Source organism: Purpureocillium lilacinum, assembly GCF_023168085.1.
Source record: "Purpureocillium lilacinum CBS 284.36 DNA, scaffold_2, whole genome shotgun sequence".
NCBI lineage: Eukaryota > Fungi > Ascomycota > Sordariomycetes > Hypocreales > Ophiocordycipitaceae > Purpureocillium > Purpureocillium lilacinum.
This window is the reverse complement of record NW_027072112.1, coordinates 4,660,775-4,680,289: the sequence shown is the minus strand read 5'-3', so window position 1 is coordinate 4,680,289 and position 19,515 is coordinate 4,660,775. Positions and strand designations below refer to the sequence as shown.

At 60.1% G+C, this 19,515-nt stretch overlaps 4 protein-coding genes across 4 annotated transcripts; 3 read left to right on the top strand and 1 right to left on the bottom strand.

Moving 5' to 3' along the window:
- Positions 1 to 1,312: 1,312 nt before the first annotated feature.
- On the top strand, positions 1,313 to 2,171 carry PLICBS_003167 (delta subunit of the central stalk of mitochondrial F1F0 ATP synthase, atp16; the record flags this gene model as incomplete). Its single annotated transcript, XM_018322901.1, has 5 exons — positions 1,313 to 1,414; positions 1,505 to 1,534; positions 1,659 to 1,812; positions 1,902 to 2,080; positions 2,139 to 2,171. The coding sequence occupies 5 exons, from the start codon at positions 1,313 to 1,315 to the stop codon at positions 2,169 to 2,171; spliced, it is 498 nt and encodes a 165-aa protein (XP_018178131.1).
- Positions 2,172 to 4,918: 2,747 nt separating this feature from the next.
- On the top strand, positions 4,919 to 5,537 carry PLICBS_003166 (uncharacterized protein; the record flags this gene model as incomplete). Its single annotated transcript, XM_065600165.1, has 2 exons — positions 4,919 to 5,032; positions 5,082 to 5,537. The coding sequence occupies 2 exons, from the start codon at positions 4,919 to 4,921 to the stop codon at positions 5,535 to 5,537; spliced, it is 570 nt and encodes a 189-aa protein (XP_065456237.1).
- Positions 5,538 to 8,642: 3,105 nt separating this feature from the next.
- PLICBS_003165 (uncharacterized protein) lies at positions 8,643 to 9,632 on the bottom strand (the record flags this gene model as incomplete). The annotated part of the gene is made up of 2 exons (XM_018322899.2): positions 8,643 to 9,133; positions 9,212 to 9,632. The coding sequence occupies 2 exons, from the start codon at positions 9,630 to 9,632 to the stop codon at positions 8,643 to 8,645; spliced, it is 912 nt and encodes a 303-aa protein (XP_018178129.2).
- An 8,179-nt stretch (positions 9,633 to 17,811) lies between these two features.
- Positions 17,812 to 18,699, top strand: PLICBS_003164 (uncharacterized protein; the record flags this gene model as incomplete). The annotated part of the gene is made up of 1 exon (XM_018322896.2): positions 17,812 to 18,699. One exon carries the CDS (start codon positions 17,812 to 17,814, stop codon positions 18,697 to 18,699), a length of 888 nt encoding a protein of 295 aa, XP_018178126.2.
- Positions 18,700 to 19,515: the final 816 nt, after the last annotated feature.

The window sequence follows — 19,515 nt, the reverse complement described above, 5'->3', positions numbered from 1 at the left end:
CAAGGCCATGACACTGTGGCAGGGGCCGTCATATGCGCCAGAATGCTGAATGAGCGACCGTCACGTTCCACCGCAGAGTAAAGTTGGGATACTCCGCGGCGAGTGGCCCCGAAAGGGACGAATCTAGGCTCATGCCGTGACACGGGCGACTCGGACGGTCGGCGGGTCGACTGCAACGCTGCCTCGTCGTACTCTGTTGTATTTGCCCGCGTTGCGACGCTCCCGTTGTGGCAGTTTGTGTGTGGCCGCCCAACCCAAGCCAGCAGCCACCAGGGCACCGGCTTACACGCAAGCGACGACCGGAGCGACCTCCGGCAAGAGACGGTCCACGCAACGCCGGCGTCGTCGCATCACCGCCATTTTGGTCATGTCAGCCAGCAGCATATGGAGCCGCCCAGTGGGCACCGCGCAATATGACATGGAGCCGCGCGCAGTCGCAGATCATGGCGAAGTGGTGGACATCCGTGGGAGTAGGGCAGCTCAGATGATAGGGCCCTTCGAAGTGCATCATCCTGGAACCAGTTCAAAACCACGTCCTAGGGAGGCGACGACGACGCCCGCGCCAGAGGCATTGCTGATCCCCCCCTCTCCCGTCTTGCCGCTGCGAAAGTCGGGCACTAGCAGCGTGGGTGGCCAAGCAGCGATGCCTCTTACGGCATCGTAGCAGATCCCCTCAACGGGACGGAGGATTCGCTGAGTCGGGCGGCCGGCCTTTGCTTGCCCTGTGAGGGGTTGTGGTGGCAAGAACACGTGCATCAAGCTCTCGGCACTGAAAAGGGGCATTGCCAGCCCACGGATGGTGAATTGGCATGCCGGGCATGGAGAAGATGGATGGCCACTTTGCCTTGCATTTACAGACTTCCGTGACGCCAGCTTCGTAGGAGGCGTCTTGCGGTGAGGTCCAAGTGTGCATGATTTCGGATGTTCGGCTGCTTGCCTCCTCCCTTCGTCCTGGCCTGCGGAAGGGTAGAGAGGGGAGACGAAGGCACCCATCGGCACTTGACCCGAGCCCGAGTGATTGTTTAGAAGACTGACCTTGACCAACGTAGCATCTCAAAGCTGAGTACAATAGCCGTCGTTGCTCTCGGTTTGGATTCGAGGTTGGAGTTTGCCAAAGCTGTCCAAGGTGTAGGGTAGGCCCCTCTATCGGCGATTCCGTCGAGCTGCCCACGTGACCATGCAGGTGACTCCTCGGCCGGATTTTCCCGCTAGCCGAATCGTCGCCTGGCGTCTGGAGAAGATTCGTGCCAACGCCCTCGTTTGAGCTTCACGTCAAGCAATCGACTCAACCACCCCCCCTCCTCAATTCGCCATGAACTCCCTCCGCATCGCCCGCGCGGCCATCCGCGCTCGCCCTGCTGCCATGCGGGCTGTTGCCCAGCGGAGGACGTACGCCGAGGCTGTCCCCGACAAGGTACGAGAACCTCCAATGCGCTCCACCCCCCTCGGCTACTACCGCGGGAGCCGCTCGCGACGACGACGTTGACTGACCTTCTCCCCGCAGATCAAGCTGAGCATGTCTCTGCCTCACCAGGTATGGAAGCACTCCCGCGACGGGCGATTGACGACGACCCCGAGATGCAATTGGGCCACCGCCCGACGCCCGTCGCGCAGCGCAACGCCCCGAGCCGAGCTAATTACCGCATCGCCGAATACAGTCCATCTACAAGTCCCAGGACGTCGTCCAGGTCAACATCCCCGCCGAGACCGGTGAGATGGGTGTCCTCGCCAACCACGTTCCCGCGATCGAGCAGCTCAAGCCCGGCGTCGTCGAGGTCGTCGAGGAGAGCGGCGGCTCCAAGCAGTTCTTCCGTGCGTCCCCCCCCCCCCCCCCCGGTCGCCCGAAGGGGATATTGTCGTTGCCCTCGAAGCAGCAGCGCAGCTGACAAGTCGAATTGTAGTGTCTGGTGGATTCGCGACCGTTCAGCCCGGCTCCGCCATGAGCATCAACGCCGTCGAGGGCTACCCCCTCGAGGACTTCAGCGCCGACGCCATCCGATCCCAGATCGCCGAGGCCCAGAAGGTTGCCAACGGCAACGGAAGCGAGCAGGACATCGCCGAGGCCAAGATCGAGCTGGAGGTGAGCTTTACCGCGATATCTCAAGCCGCGCATATGGCGAAACTAACCCGTGACGCAGGTTCTCGAGACCCTGGCTGCTCATGTGAAATAGACTGTGTTTGCTAGACTGTCGGAGCCTCTTTGTACATCAAAATATTCTACCGCATCTTAGCACCCATCGAGTCAATTGATACCACTTGTTGGTGCTTCCTCTACGTGTACTTGCCACAAATCCCGTGGTCGGCACTCGGGTGCCGGAGGTGGACCCCCTGTTCCCCAAGACAGCAGGCCCAGACGAGACGCTTTCCCAGGGGCTCGCGTGTCTGGGTGTGAACTTCCCACCAATTTGGTAATCTTCTGCTTCCGCATCGTCTCCTAGAACTCTTCCTCATAATGTACACTCCCGGTGCCGATGTTGGTCAACCGAATCCATCGGCATTTCTTACGAGCCATAGCTGATCCACCACATCACTATCTGAGAGCATACTTCTCATCGACTCAGATTCATACCATGGCATATTGTTTTACGAGTAGCCCCAGGCCCTTTGACGGAGGCAATTCATTGCTACGTGGCCCGGGCCTTCGAACTCCCAAGTCGGCGCCATCCGGGCTCGTTGGCGCGCGAATTCGTCAGCTAACATCTATTGCAAATGGTCACTCGACCGCGAGGGGCCGCGAAGACGCACGGCTCGGGTAGGGACGTCGAGCAGAGGCGCGCTTCGGAAGTCCGGTGTCGCGGACCGTGGTGGCCCCAGAGACAACAGCTCTCACTGTCGGGCACTCCTTTCCCGGCCAGCAGTCGTGTATGACAGCAGGGAGCGGAAGCCAAGGCGCTGCCCGAGAGTCCTTTCTCATGGATGTTCCACCTGTATTTGGCGCAATGCCACTTGACGGATCAGACGGGCCAAAGTATCCCAACACAAGCAACGCTACCCACAGGACAGGCCGAATTTCGCCTGACCCTTCTACCGGCAACCACTGCCCAACTCAAGCCGAGAGTTCGAGAAACGAAATAGCCTCTCCAGGCTCGACTGGGCGACGACAGGATGCTTTGGCAATGTTTGATCTCTACGGAGTGTCGCGACCAGAGGGTTGGCTGTCCAAGGGCGGATTCCGGCCTGGGTCCCGCACCAAAAAGCTGCAGATATGTCACTCTTGCGGTGACAGCTTGCAGCCCGGCGCTCAATGCTCGAGATGTGGCCATGACTTTTGTTCCAAGTGCGCTGCTGAAGTACCAGAAACCGGGACATCGTCGATGCGGCCGGCTTGTGAACGAGGTCAACCGGCACACAGCAGCCACCACCCCAGCTGTTTTTCTCTGGACGGTTCTCAACGGACAGCAGACGGCAATTCCTCTGACTGGAACAAGAACCGCCAGAGACGTTCTTCAAATTCTACTGGCTCAGACGTAACGTCTCAATGCTGGATGGCTACGTCCCCAGTAGGCGCGGGCAACAACGCGCCCGAACAGCCTGGTCCGTCGATTCAGGCAGCGGATGTAGGCGACACGACTTCCGCGGGGAGAAGCGGAGGTGGAGAGCCCAGCGGCGCGCTCAGAAGTAGTCTCTTTACCAAAGGAAGTACAATTGGGAAGGGAAAGGCGATACCTCCTCAAGCAGCCCCGTGCAATGCACGCGCCAGCAAGCCACGCCGGTTGTCGGACTGCGTCCCCCGACGGCTTATGGACCGATCATCCACAGACTCTGAGGATTACGAGTTCTTAGCCTTGGACAGCCGCCGTGAGGAAGCTGGTGCCTTTGATCAACATCATCCTATATGCTGCACTGCACGTCGAGGGCTCAACAAACTGCCAACCAACGACTGTTGCAGTGAGGACGAAGATGGCTCTCTTCAAAACATCCTGCATCGAAAGATCGATCAGCTCTACCAGCATGCCGAGGAGCTTCAGTCATCTCGAAATGCGATCAAACACCTTGCTAGTGCACTGGAGAGTCTAGACAGAGACTCTGGCGCTGCCCAGGAGTTCACGAGCATCTCTATGGCAAGCTCTCCGTCAAGGGGCACCATGGCCGCGGGCCGATTCCGCGCACACGCACTCGACGAGGACCCAAAAACACCCGTGGCTAGCTCGGTGAATTGTCACGATTTGGACGCCGATAGCAAGGCCACTGAGAGCTCGCCTCTACGACTCCATCGCCCCAAGATGGACGATGTCTTTGCATCTCCAAGTTCTCCCCAGCCTAGCCAGGACGCCTATGGGTTCGACACTCGCCATCATGACAGCAGCCAAGAAAGAGGAAACCTTGTTCTGACTCATGGACCAATAACAAGTTCTTGCAGCTCGGGACCAAATCAAGGACAGTGCTTCAAGCATAGTGCAGAGAAGAGGTCAAGCACTGATAAGCGCATGCCGGCCAACTTACCCTTGCTCGGGGAATGCGCAAAGCCTGAAGAAGGATTCACAAGACAGACAGAGAGGGACAGTGATCGGGACCGTAATGAGAGGGCAAGTTCTGATTCTGGGGCGACCGCGACACCCGACCTCCGTTCGCCGCCTGGTGGCTCTGCTGGGCAAGAAATTCCGAGCTTGATGGGTGGCCTTCGGCATCGTCGTGGAACCACGCTATGCCAACCGTCGCAAACAAAGGATCCGGAGCCAGAGCCTTGGCCACTCCTGAGGAGAGTCGAACTTTCCGAGACGGACTCACGCCCTCGCACCCCGGATCCAGTTCCATGGAGCCGCAGTACGCTGCGAAAGGTGGCCAGTCCTACGGAGAACCCACGCAAGACCGGTTTGGCTCCCTCACCAGCGAATTGGCGACAATCTCTTAGAAGACCAGAGTCACGGAATGAAGCCATAGAAGCTGTCGCCGCAACCCCTGCAACCCCTGCCTCCGAATGGCGGCGAAACTTGGCCCCAAGTCAGAAGACCCCGTTCACTCCGAGGGGTCGGGCCAATGTTTGCTCATTCTGCGATCCAAGCACGGCATCGTCACCTCCAGGATTTGGCAGGTTGACGACAACATGCAGTCATGTAAACACGCTCCAGACTCATGAGCAGGTTAGGGACGAATTGCCCAACGAACCCGTAACGCCGACGCGGGTGCGAGTCCGTCAGGTTGAACAAGACCTGGCCATGAAACGAGCCGAAGAGCTGGAAGACGAGGCAAGAGAAGGGGAGGGAGCTTTTGGTGATCCAGAGGCGCCGGACATGGCCAAGAATGACAGCCACAACTGCGCTTGGAGGGACAGATACATGGACCTCAACACGGAGCTGGAAAAGTGGAAGAACGAGGTGATTTCGTATGATCTGGAGCAGGACCAGGCTGAAGGAGGGGAATTCACGGCCAGGAACAAAGAGGACACCGCAGATGCTACGGAAATGAGGTCGGCCGACGAGGTGGGCATTGAAGGCCTCACTATTGTGGTTCACATGCGCTACAGGGACGACCTGGTGATCAACACGGACTTGAAGGACCGGGAGACGGCGGCTGGTCGGGCAGGACCCAAAACCTGAGGCCTGTTCAGTGTTATTGGCGAAGAGACTACAACAGAGTACGAGGAGCTGGGGGTGACGCGAGCCGGCTCCCTGAGTCGTGATGGCTACTCCTTTGGGAAGCTCGACATGGGATACAGAGAGATATCGAGCTGAGGATTTGGAGCTCAGCTCAGCTTACCAAGTCTACAGAATAGACACCTGCGAAGGATGCTGCTACCAACTGTTTCCTACGCTTCCTACGGTGACGCCACATGCGCTTGTGTAGCCAATTGGTGGGCCCGGGAGCCAGGTGTTGGGATACGGGCCGCAAGACAGGCAGTGGCAATGGAATCGTGCCGCGGTGGGGAGGCGGAATGTTGGATCTGTTCGAGCTCATGGCATTGGCAGCCCATCCAGGGCTTGACCCAACCATGGCTCCCCAGTGACTCCCCGGCGAGATAACTCTACTGCCCTGGCCCTGGGTGTCCCAACACGCATAGCTGCCAACGCCGCGATGCACCGCGGCCGCGGCGGCCCCCAGCCCGGGGCGTCGTCGCGTCTCGACGCGCTTCACTCGGGTCCGAGCTGGCCCGGGATCAGATATTCTCGGGACCGGCACACGCCCGACGTTGGCGTCCCAGCGCGCCGGAATCGCGACCTGAGCGCGGCTGCGCAGGCGCACACGGAGCAGGGCCCCGGGATGCGGGAGGGTGCCGGGGCGCAACGCAACGCACCCCAGAACTGACTGGCCGACCCGTAGAAAGCCCCTGGGCTCGCCCAACCCCCGTTGCATTTCCTTTTCGTATTTCAGCTTTCTCCTGCCCGTCTTCTCGCCAAGCCCTGAGGCCACGGCCGGACCGGATAGCGGACGCGCTCGATGAGGCTGCTGTGGACGCGATGACCCTCCCGAGACCTCATCGCCTGGCGGAGCTGGGTTGATGAGGCCTCCCCACCTACCGGAGTGCCTTCGTACGCGTGTGTGCGAGCCCGCTTGCTTCGTGATGCGCCGCCCTCGGCCTTACTCACCGCCAAGACCGGCAACCCCCTCTTCGCACGCAACAGGCCTGGAAACCTGGTGACGGCTCGTGGTATTCGGCAGGCTAACCGAAGGCCTGTCCCCGAGAGGAGAAGCAGGGTCCGTCAAGTTCTTTGCAGACGATCCTGCGCGCGGTAGGCCGGGCGGCTGATACAGAACAGTAACATGTATTAGTTGGCAGTCGCGAGAGGCGGTCGAGCGCGCGAAGGGCGATGCGACCAGAAAAGGACGAGGAGGGAGTCAGTTATGACCTTTTTTGGACCCGAGCCATGAGTGCCCGTGCCAACGTTCAACTCGGGCTGCGGCCACGGTGCCTGCACGACGAGGAGAACGAGCCGGTCAACTCTTTTGTTCCTGGTCTTGTCGCGGGGAGAGAGAGGTGGTGCCCGTGTCTGACGAAGCTCTCACGGCGACAGCGACTCGCTTCCAGGACGCATGGTTCGCGACGCTAGGCTTCCAGGTCGAACACACGTATTATGTACTTCGTAGAGTGTTGAGCAATGGGTGCATATATGCAGCTCATGGTTCGGTGGTCTCATCGCTGCTTGACACTGCCAACGGAGACGTGTCCAGAGGCTCGCCAGCATCGTCAGCGATATCAGATGGATGGAGCCTTCAGGGCCACTAGGCTCCTTGATCACGCGTAGAGTACTGCGACCATGAACTTCGTACGGCTATGCCCTGCATTCTAGGTGCAACTCCCGAGCCTTGCCGCGGGAAGGATGATGTCGACGACGTCGATGTCGAGCCCCGATGCAGGCAAGGTTCGCGAGGTGGCGGTGTTGGCGGTGGCGGAGCGGTGAAGCCTGACCCTGACCCTGATCTACCGGAAGCTTGAGCTTCCTCCACGCCGACGCCAGTGAACCAGACGACATGTCGCTCGCCGGATGTCGCTTGCATCCCAAGTTCCTACCAAGGCCTGTCTACCCACCTGCTTGGGCCCATGCCAATGCCCATGCTCCGGCCCAAGCCCATGCATATCTTCGCACCATGGGGCAGGCATTGTCACGCAGGCGGTCTTAAGCTGCCCCGCGGATGCACGTTCCGTGCATTCCTAGTGCCTCGCATGGAGACGTGCTCCGGGGACCCTCCCATGCCATCATGTCCATGTTGCTTCGCATCGTTGCGTCGAGTCCTCGGGTCACTATTTCGGCCATTGCTTTACCAAGACTTCGGCGTCAACAGCGTTTGCAAGTCTTCCTGGGTTGCCTAGCCTTGCTGTATCCCGACTGGCAAGCAGGCCCCAAGGACAACAATCTTGACCATGGAAAGGCCAGGAAGCCGGGCACCTTCTATTGTTTGGGCGGCGGCGGTGAGGCGGCGGTGAAGGCAGCCGCTGGTGTCGCCGCATGAACCGTTGCCGTGGGTTGATGGATCATGCATGGGTCAAGCCGAGCCGGGGTGGCTGGTGCGGGTGGCCTCCGGACGGGGGTTGCCGCCTGCGACTTCGACCTCAATTCATCCCTGCGGCGTGTGCGAGGCGTTTCCCCGGGCGGAGACGCTGCCGGGGACAGCCTGTTTCCTCTGTTCCACATGGACGTGCGTTGCATGTTGACGGCTGCAGTGACGGGACGTGCACGCGCGAGTGAAGCAGGGGGCGCAGGTCACGGCAGGGGGCCGGGGTTCTTCTGTTCGGCCTACTTTTGGTGAACAACCGCTGCGTCACCGACGGTGAGAAAGCCGGTGGCCCAGTCTTTTATCTTGCTCCATGACGACAGTGTCCTTGGCCTACGGTAAGAACGTTGCCCGAGGCTGGCGCTTGTTTATGCTCTCTCACAGGCTTCATGTCCCCGGCCGTGTGAGACAGGGCCGAGCCAGAAGAAACTCACGACCTTCTAGACCAGCGTTCCAGTGTGGATATCCAGTGTCTCGTGCTCCGTGGCCGTTGGTCGACCCTGGCACTGCCTTGTTCGTAGAAGCAACGTCCACGACTGTGACGATCTTCAAGGGCTCGAGCAGTCGGCCCTGGGGTGTTGAGACGACATGAAAGTGAGTTTCATGACATGCCCGCAGGCGCCACCGACTTCGGATCGTGCGGTACTCGCGGGCGGCGCACGACGGCTCCGTTGTTGCATGCGCTTACGATGCCGTCCCCGTTTCCGCCTCCCTCACATGGCAAATTTGAACAAATCCAGACCTGTTGTCCCGACGTCGACCCTGAATACTGCCCCACCGAGACTTCTGCTTCGGGGTGCTGCGTCCGCCGCCTCGTCCGCCGCCGACGTGATGACCAGCTCGGTACCTGCGAACTGGACGCAGGTAATGTTCCTTGTCGGCAGCCTCACCTCGCCCACCACCTCACCGTGCGGGTTGATCTTGATGACGCGACCCTCGCCGTAGACAGCGCTCCAGAGATTCCCATCCTTGTCTACTCGGAAGCCGTCGGGTTCGCCGGATGTGGGGTGTCGGTAGAACAATCGCTTCCCAGACAGAACACCTCCGGCCGACGCGTCGTAGTCCCAGGCAAATATCTCGCGCGATTTGGAGTGTGTGAAGTACATTGTCCGGGTATCGGGTGCCCAGCCTACAGAATTGGGAATGGTGAGGTCGGCGACGAGCTTGTCGTGCCCGCCAGCACTGGTAAAGCAATGAAGCGCGCCTGTGCCGCCGTGTGAGCCCAAGCGTGCTACGTCATGCCACCGCATCAACCACAGAATCAAGGGGGAAAGCGGCTCACCTTCGGACTGAAACTCTCCCAAGCCAAAGTCCGTCATGCTCCCAAGCCAAAACCGCCCTTGAGGATCAGCTGCACCGTCATTGCTCCTCAACCGCTCATTGTTGGGATCATAGAAGTGCGAAATCAGCTCATATTGACCCGTCTTGCGATCCAGCACTGCGACGCCGTACTTGACCCCGAGCAGGATCTTGTCGCGGGGGTCGACGCCCTCAATGTCCGCCGTGACGGTTGGGCAGATATCCAGCTGGATCGTCTTGAGCGAATGCATACCCTCTGACAGAGATACTGTATGGATCCGCTTCTTCTTGATGTCGACGAACCGAACCGTCTTCGTCTCGGCCTCGAAGAAAGGCCCCTCGCCCAGGGCGCAGTGGAGGTCGAGCCAGGGCTCATCAACGGTCCATTGGTCAAGGGCCCCCATCTTGATGTGTGGCTGTTGGCTGTTGTTACCGAAGAGTCTTGGCTTGCACTTTACGCTTTGCGCCGAGTATTGTTCGCTGCGTTCGAAATGTCAACAACGAACATGCATTTGCACAGAAGACCTCATGAGGGGCATGCGGTGGTGGTGGGGGGGGAGATGACCCCTCGACCTCCATGCTGGTGGTGAATCGGTGATGTGTGGGGGCCCCTTGCGAAGGGCGACGTGATAATAACGGGGCGACGTCCAAAGCCAATCAACTTAAAAGCGAAGTCGGACGGTTCTCCGGCTAAATAAACGGTCGAGGACAATGCTCGAATGCGCTGCAGCAGTTCGTCTCATCCTCGTGCCAGCGCACACTGCAATGTGCACACAGCAGACATCCTGGGGACAAACCAATCTCTCGCACCGCTGCTGAAGATTGAGCGCGGCACCGATCATCGGCAGGAATGACGTCTGTGCAAACAATGCGCGGCAACCGTCGCCACTCCACGTGGCTCACCTGGCATGCGGACCAACACTGGCTGGCCATGCGTCCACCGCCAGGCAGTGACGCCTTAGGGGAGCTGTCGCCGTTGACTGATCATCTGGCACCCAGCGTTGTCGCAGGCTGGCCCTGGCGTCTGGTTGACTGACTGACTGACTGACTGGTGAGCTGCCGCGGGTCAAGGGCCCACGCAACGAGACGCGAAGACGACGAGGAACGTCGAAGAGCCAGTGCAATTGCGGCAGGCACTCCGGCAAAGGCACTGCGACCATGACTCGTCCCGCCATGCTCACCGCACAACTCTGGCACGTAACGCACGCGGCAGGGCAACGTGGAAAAGTGTCGGGCACCGGTCAGGCAGCCAGACCAAAGGATGCGAGACATCGCCACCGTTGGCCGTCCCTCACCACGCACATACGGTGCTGGAGGATGGTGTCAACGTCTTGTCTCGACCTGCTGTCGCAAGTGTTGTCCAGCGCTGCTCGCATCCGAGGCCCGTCGCCCTCAGTCCATGTCACCTTGACCGCGGTTCCGGGCGTCTTTGTCGAACCTTTGTTCAGCTCGTCGCAGGGCGACTCGTCGGGGCACGCATGAACCCGGCAGTAGTGGACGTTTAGCCACAGATGCAATGCACGCCATGCGGCAGGTCGCACGCGGCAGGTCGACAGTCGTCAAGTCTGTACTTGATACGGAGGACCACCGATCAGAGACATCTTTGCTCTGCCACATCCCTCGCTCCGGGGAAGTCACCCGTTGTTCCAGCCGCCGCCTACCGCCATCGTCATCATAAGCAAACTCCTTCGCGCCAATCCGCAAGCCGACGTCCAGGGCGCAAAACCCAGCCCGCCAAGCATGCATGCCTTGTCGTTGGCCCAAGTGCTGCTCCGCTCGTGGCATTGCGCCGTCGGAATTCGTACCGCATCTCGCCAGCGTTGTAGTAACCCTCGCCAGGGGGGGCAATGGCGGCAGGGAGACAACCAGATCAGCGCTGTGTTGATTCGTCCGAGAGGTGCCGTCTGGGTAGTGTAGTTATCGCCCCCGTCAATTTGCTTTAGAAAGCAAAAACCTTTCCAGCAGTGTTTGCTCTACGGGCCCTCAGACCAATCTCAAACCCACCTGCAGCTGCGTCACATCTTGCTTATGCACATGCACCTGCAGGCTGGCGATCGTACCGGGACCCGCGCGCTCTTGGGGCACGCAGTGCTCCATATGAGTACAACCATCTGGCTGCGCCTTGCCAAGAGACAGCAGAGCCGCGAAAACTTCTTGTTGAGACCCGCGGTATTGGGAAAGCTCTTCGCGCGGTGCCCAAGGCACGCGTTTCCCCTCTGATAGTACCAGCCAGGTTCGATGGTATGCAGACGGTCTCGCATTCTAGTCGCGATACGGCGTGGGATCGCCTCTCCGGCATCAATTCTGGATGCTACTCCTGGCCATGTGACGTCTGCAGGAGATTATGGGAGCCTCGACTTGACGAAGGGTTGCCTCACCCCTTGTAACACAGCCCCTGCTCAGTTGTCGATTTCATTTCGCATCTCATTTCCAGGCTCCATCGCCGCCTTGGGAGTGGCCTCCCTAGTCAGCGCCTGCAATGTCGGGAACGCCACACGCGTCCAAGGAGAGTGCCAAGGGACAACGATGACCTGCTGCCGACAACCCGCGTTGCATCGACGTTGACCGACCGGACAGGGCCTATCAGGCATTGGCGTGTTCGGCTTGGGGAAATCTAGGCAGAACGGCTAAGTGCACGTCACCATTCGCGCCCCGAGCCTTGAGAGCGGGATTAGAACGGACGCTTGCAAGCTCGTGCCTACTAGTTTGTCGCCAGGTACCAAGCGCCACTACCGGTGGTAGTCGGTAGTTCTCAGTGGAGCGCCGATCTTTGCAGCCAGCCGCGAGACAGTGCACTCGTGCTCCGGACGTAGACAAGGTCTAATGTCGTTCCGTGTTGGGTTGGCTGATTGCGCCAACTGATAATTATCAGCGCTTCAATGTTTTTGGGTGCGACTTCTCGAGGTTTGCATGCCTTGATAGAGCTCCACTCATCAACTGACGACGTCAGCTTCTGCGGCGTGTCGAAGACGCTGGGCGAAAGACTCGGCTGCAGCTTTGGCTGTGCTAAGACTTCGCAGGTGATGCTGTCCAAGAACGCGCCGTCGAGCAGGTAGAGTCGGCCGCGCAGTGTGAACAGCTTTGCCGGGCGCGGGGTGGAATCGCGTAGACAGTGACCCTGCGGAGCCCGATGCAACCGCTGGTGACGCCGATGGGGCCAAGGTGAGCTCGGGGCGTTTGTACAACGGATTTTGGGGTGATACGTGGTGTGTCCAGCTTCAGCAGCAGCGCCTGTGGCGGCGCCATCGATCAAAGGAGCACAAGTTGTACTGAGTGCGCTGCTTCCCTGTACGGAGCAGACCACCTGTGGCAAAGCGGCCCCGTTCAAGCCAACACGAGGCTGCGGTGGGTGTTGCATGTGCGTGATGTCGCGGACGATCGGCTCGGTGACAGCTCGCATGCTTCTCAATGCGAGACACGTAGCAGGAGGGCCTCGCCAGCGGCGGCGGGGCGAGTGATGCCGCGATCCAACACAGAAGACTGACGCGGTCGAGCCGTTGTGACTGGCGCAACGAGCAGCGCTGTGAGAAGTGACAGCCGCCCACGCGAGCACGGAGCTGACCTGGGTGCCATGCCACCTGTTGGTACCAGGATAGACAGCCTAGCGTCGGCGGTTTCCCTGATGGCGCCGTCCCCAATCGGTCTGCGGTGGCATGGCTCCTGTAGAGAAAGTTGGTAGCTGCGTGGCGGCTGTTGGTCGAATCGCCGTACGAAGCCGTGGAAGAAGAGGTCAACCTTGTCCAGGAGCCTGTGCTCGATCCGAACGATGTCCTCACGTGTCAAGGCGGGCCTGAAGAGGAGGCGAGATAGATGCCAGGCTGGGAGGGGCTAAGAAGGTATTGCGGTGGTAGAAACATGTCTCCGGGCTGCGGAAGTGGACGGGAGTTGAGAGGTTGAGAGAGAGTGGCGACGACGGCAAGAGTTCGAAGTACCTATAGACCGACCTGTACGAGCATGAGGTGCGCTTGTGAAGGTGTACCTAGTAGGTACTTGGCAGGACCCTCGCAGAAGGAAGCCTCATGCTCATGCCATGAGCGGCTGTATTATTTCACCTGAGCCTTCCTCGGAAGTTAAGGTATCGCGCAGCTCCTTCCGTGCCAAGGCATGACGAGACCCTGATGCCAAGCATTTACGTGCAAGAACGGCAACAGCAATGGAGCATGGGCTGGGCGGTTGCTTCGTACTTTCCAAAGGAAGTACATTATACAGTACCGGTACTGTGCTGTACTCGAGCGCGTGCACTGGGGCACTGGGAGGAAGGAAGGCTTCACCGCAAGGAAGGCTGGATGGAGCCCTGGGCCGACAACGAGGAAGGGCCACCAGCGCAGCCGTGCAGGCAAGGCAAAGTAGGGCAAGGCAAGGCAGGACAGGACAGGGCAGGAGGTACCAATGGGTGGGGAAGAACCACCCCAAGCTCCGTCCCCCACGTCAAGCTTGAGAAGCAAGACATCTTCCAGGATCCACGGGATGGATGGGACGGATGAGATGGGATGCGATGGGATGGGATGAGATGACCGACGCATCTCGACTGCTCAACCACGCGGCGCCCGCGCCCTCGAGTACATGCGCTCACGCACGCATGCTTGCAGCACCAACAGACGGACACGACCGCCGACGCCTCCTCCTCCTCCTCCTCCTCCTCTTCTTCCTCGTCCGCCGCCGCCGCCGCCGCCGCTGCCCACGCCTACGTCTACGCCTACGCCTACGCCCGCGCCCGCGCCCATGGAGCAAGTGACCAGACATCCATCCCGTGGATCCCATCCCACGCAGCCACCGCCGCCCCGTCCGCCCGCCCGCCCGCCCGCCCGTCCATTCTCAGTCTCCACGACTGACGACCAACAAGGTCGGTTCCACCGCGAGCACACGGTGCAAGCCATGGCCCGTCCCTTGTGGATGTGGCCGTCGTCAATGGACATTGAACGTGTCAGGCCACGCCACGGCTCCTGTTCGACGGGCGGCCCCCCCGCCCCTTTCCTTGCCGGCCCATTGCCTCATTTCACAGCTTCGACGCGGCGCCATTGGCATGGGTAGCCGGACAGACCGCGCGCAACAGCCCGGAAGATTGGCTTTCTCGGTCAGGGCCTCGCGACAAGGCTGCGTGGTTGGGTGGCCAGGGCCACTTGGTACATCGACGCCATGCTCCTAGCTTGAGCTGCTCGTCATCATGTTCATCTCCGCTGTCATACAACAACGCGCCATCGCCCCCTCGCTCAATCTCTGTACGAGCAGCCGTCAGGCGACTCCCGGCGTCGACACGCCCGTCACGCGCCGCGGCACGCAATCGCTCCGGCGGCGATCGCGGCTCTCGTCACCTTCAGCAGCCGGCCGGCTAACTTAGTACGAACGTGCTCCTTGCAGAGCTGCAGAACTCGCCACCCTTCATTGTCTCTGTACCAAGTACTGGGGCCCACGAGGGTTCCCGACAGGGTTGTTTGGGCGGCCATTGCTTTTTTTGTCTCCTACCCTGGGCTCCCGACCGTGTGGGCTGGCCTTGGGTGCCCATGCTAGCCTGCAATGAGCCTGGCGGAGAGCTGCGAGTGCTCCGTCCAAGCACTCAGTGCAGCCTGTCCGAGAAGCCTCGACCCACTCGGGCACCCAGCACGACCGCTCGCCTGGAAATCCCGTTCCCGCTTCTGCAGTTCCGACGTGCTGTGCTGGATCCTGCGAGAGCTGCCGCTAACTCGTTACGGGCGGACGGCGCCTGGTCCGCACCCAAGTTGGGACTGACGATGAGGAGACCATGGGCCCCGTCCTGATGGGGCCGCGTTGAACTCGACGCACAACTCTGCTGACCGCCATGGCCCTGCGTCTCCATCACCACCGTCCACGTTGCCAATACATGCGTACGTACCCGGCATAGGGGTGGGGATGCGCTCTGAAGTCTCGGATAGATGTCGGGCAGGGCAGGGCGCATCGTGTCCTTGCGGCGGCGGCGGCGAACCATGACCAGCCCCGTTTTGATATCCGTCCTGGTAGACAGGGTTCACAGCTTCTCGCCGCCATCCCGCTCCACGAGGTTCATCCCAAGACGGGGGAGCCTTCGCTCTTGTACCGCACTCTTGCAAGGCCGGCCAAGCTTGGGCGGTTGTGTCAGCTCCTGTCTGAGACGCTGGGCTGGCTGTTTTCCCGGCCGTACGGCTTGCTTCGTACATGCATGAACACTTCTGGCACCTTTGCTCGGATGAGCCGAACCGGGCAAATCTAGACTTTCCTCTTTCGCGCATCGAGAGCCCAGAAACGTTCCGCCGACGCCGGGGTGGTGGCTCAGAGCCTCCCGCTCCATCACATCCACCTCCCCCAGCGCGACCCAGGGACAAGGGACAGAAGAAAATTGGTGCCGCCACCTAGCTTGGACTGGACCACCAACCTGGCCAGTGGCCACCCAACCGTCGTGAGCCCTGCTGAAGTTGCCGGGGCCCTTAGCACCGGGGACAGTCTGGCAATGATGCACCCCTGCTCGTCCTGCTGCCGTGGTGAAGCAGGTACCTCCCAGTGAAAGTACTGGCTCTGCCTCTGGAGAGGGAGTGGCCGCCTCGCCATAAGCCCTTCAACCACCCCGGTCTCGAGAGCCCAACTGTTCAACCTCTCTCTGCCTCTTTTCCTTCTTCCCATCCGAACTTGCATCTCGTTGCCTCCCCACCTCGCAGCGGCGTCTTTTTGCCCTGCCTTGAGACAGTTTGCATGAACCCCGGCGTGATATCGACAAGACTGGCCGGCTGATCTCGTCGAGACATTCTGATGCAAACCTGCCTGATCAGCAAGGCGTTTCCAGCTTGCCAGCCTTGACAAACCTGCTCGGCTCTATCGTCAGAACAAGAACCGTCGGCAGCTGCGTGCTCTTGGGGTTGCATTCCGTTCACATCTCGACTTTCATCCTCGAGGTGAGTTGCATCGACCGCTTTCGATTCAATGTCCTTGCTCTATTTCACAAGGGCATAATTCAATGCGAGCGGCCTATGCACTCTGTTGTTTATCTTGGCCACTTCTAATGGTACCTTGTTCCTGACCAAGACTTGTAAGCGAAGTCTCCAGATCGCATCGCAAGCGTTTCGGCGCACTCTCAAACAGCCAGCCCAAATCGTCCTTCAATCTACTCGCCCGCATCTCGCCAGCCTGGAACGCCAATATCGCGATCAGAAACGCCTCCTTACCACGTCGACCTGGACTGTCACGAAGGCAAAGCGGTGCAAATTGTGGTAGAGAATTCGCCAGCTTGTCGCCACCTAGTACGACACTTGACTGCAAAGCTACTCCGGAATCTTGTTGCGACAGTGGTCTAAATACGACAATATAGACTCGTGCGAGCCTCGTACTCGAGACCGAGTTGCTGTGAGGTACACATCACTGCGAATTACCCCTCGGCGGCTTGATCGACCTAGACATAGCTGCCCTCGTCGATTCCATTCCGGGCAGTCGGAGGGAGTGCACATCTCTGCTGCAATTGTGCTCCCCAAAGAGTTGCTGGGACTGTTCGGGCACTGATTCCCAGCCGGTCCTGAACCGCAACGATCCAACCTGGCGAACCAGTCGGCAAACCCGTGGTCGCAGGCAACGCCTGCACAAGACAGCCCTGGCTCTGCAGTCACAGACTATACGGCTGCAACAACCCCCAACTCACCCCGGACGCCAGCAACGCCCCCGAGGCGGCCTGTCAGCCTCGCATCCAACTCTTCGCTGAAACAGTTGATCGGAGAACCATCGATTGTCGGTGGCGGCACAGCTCAATGCCCCGGTCCTCGGGACCAAGGAAACGCAGGGGACCACATCTCGATGTCGCAGAGAGGCTCGGTGCCGCACCTTGCTTCTCTCCGGTCTTCGAGATCCCCTCCCGGACGTGACGAGGCGTCTCCCCGCCAGCACGTGTCGGCCACCGGCAACAATGACGGGCGGCCCGAAAATAGTGTGGGACCTTCGGACGGGTTTGGACGGCCCCAGCAGCAATCATCCAAGTCGCTGGGGGTGCATAACATCTTGAATCCTTTCGATTCTCGACATATGCCACCTGAGGATGCTGCGCGTTCGGCAACAGAGAGCTCCGGCGCGTCCACGCTGGCGGGCGGGCGAATATATGCCACCTCACGGACATACTATCCAGCTCCCACGGCGGCTAGCTCTCACCCGGGAACTCCTGTCGGAGGTATGGCTCCCCGTGGCAGACCCCCGTCATCCGAGCGGAACTCTCCCGTGACAGGCTATCCCTTCCCACCGTTGAATGATGCAAGAACGGGCACGAGCCCACGGCTTCCCAGGGCCACGAGTTTCAGCCAGGCTGTTCCGCCGAGGGAGATGGAGTCTCGACGACAATCGCTCTTGTCTAGTTCCTCGCCAGCCAAGCGACCATACGAGGTTGAGCCTCCGGAGGAACAGAGACAGCTTCCAGCCTTGCCTCCTAGCCTAGGTACGACTCTTCCAGCAGGTCACTCAATAGCCACACCGCCCGCGGCCCCCGGGCATCCCGTGTCACGTCCCCCAGATGCGATGTACATGTCGCAGCCGCCAGTGCTTCCCAGGGACGCCCAGGGTCGCCCGCAGTCCCTCCCTGCACATCCTCAATTTCAACAGAGTGGCGTGCTCAGCCGACCAATGTCGGCCCTGGCGGGCCCTGAGCAAGGATCATGGTCCGATGCAATGCGCCGATCTGGGATGGGTTCCAACATCGCCCCAGCAGAAGGCCAACAAGCGTTCATGACGTTGCCTGGAAGCGATACGCCGATTCCGGTTCAAGTCGACTACTCGCAAGCCTCGAAGAAGGCGGATGAAAAGCGACAGCGCAACGCAAAGGCCTCTACGAGGCATCGCCGGAAGAAGAAGACGATGCAGGAGGAGAATATGCGGCTCTTGCAAGACCTCAAGGACGAACGTCAACAGATGGCGTTTGAGGTAGATGATCTGAAGCGGCAGAGGGACTTTTACCGCGAGGAGCGAAACAGACTTCGCGAGATTGTGGCTCGCACCGCTGGCATCCACCAACACGCAGCCGGCCCACCGACTCCCCCGATGCGAAGCATCGAAAGCCTCGCAGACAGGAGTCCGGGATCGCGTTCGCACATGCCGACTCCAACGCCAGGGTACGCGAGCGATCCGTCGTCGGCGGAGCGGCCATCGCAACGACGAAGGACGGAGGACCGACCGGAGTACACAACGTCTGCGTACGGTGCTCCCGCGAGCGGGCCACATCAGGCGATGGGCCCCGGGGTGGGTAGCAGCCAAGCTTATGGAATGCCTCCCCGGCCGCTGTCGGCCTCGTCGTCGGCCAGCGGCGAAAGACTGCCGCCTTTGCGAGCCATGGAGGGGCCTGCTCCCGTGCAAGGCATTGGAGGAAGGCAACCGCAAGAGCAGGACCCCAGAACCGGACAGTGGCGGCCAGCGCAGCCGCGGCAATACGAAACAGGCTGGGCGACGGGGGCGAGGAAGACGCACGAGGGACACCCGGCGCAGGGACACCCGTCTCATCCATCACAATGGCAGTGAATCGGAACAACGTTGGCAGGTGCCGCTTACACCGCCATGGCCAGCTGCTGCGACGAGGTCTGGGACTCCAGTCTGTGGGGGCTGTTGCGAACGAGGCGTCGGATATGCGCGGCCGACGTAAGATGCAACCCGATTGCCGGACGTGGCATGCCTGGCGCACCATGGTTTGCTTCGAAGGGGTTGTGCTCGAGAGACGCGAGATACACCACTCAGCCGGGCGACCGGCATGTTTTATTCTAGCCAATCTTTGATTTGCGGGCGCGTTTGGGGCGGACCAGGCTTGACTTTGGGACGACTTGCTTTCACGGGGCTTACGGGACCGTACTAGCGGGCTATACGACGGCGTGGGATGCGCCATTGCTTTTGAAAGTTGTTTGTTATACCCAACAGAAGAAGCCGACCAGCATGAAGACTGGAAGGGCGGTTGCAGTCCACAGACGACGCCTGATGGGGGGACATTCGTGTGTCACTTAGATGCTTTTCGGTTGGGTTATGTTTCTCTACGTTCCCTTTGTATTTTTACGCCTGCAGCACAGGATACCCCGTCAGAGACAAGCAAGAATGGATCGCGCGCATGGAAGAAGATACCCAGGGCAGTTTGGCGAATCAAAGGCAGGGGCGGGCTTGCAGGGCGACACAGCAGAGGTGTTTTGGGCGGCGTTTGCGTGGGTGGTGTTGAAGGCGAAGGTGTACCGGCGGCGGGAGGACAGATACTGGTACGTCGGCGGGCCACGTTGGTGCCGCTTATATGTCTAATTGTAATCGTCTGTTGAAGCTGCTCTCTGTACATTGTGCGGCGTGCCAGAATGAAGGCGA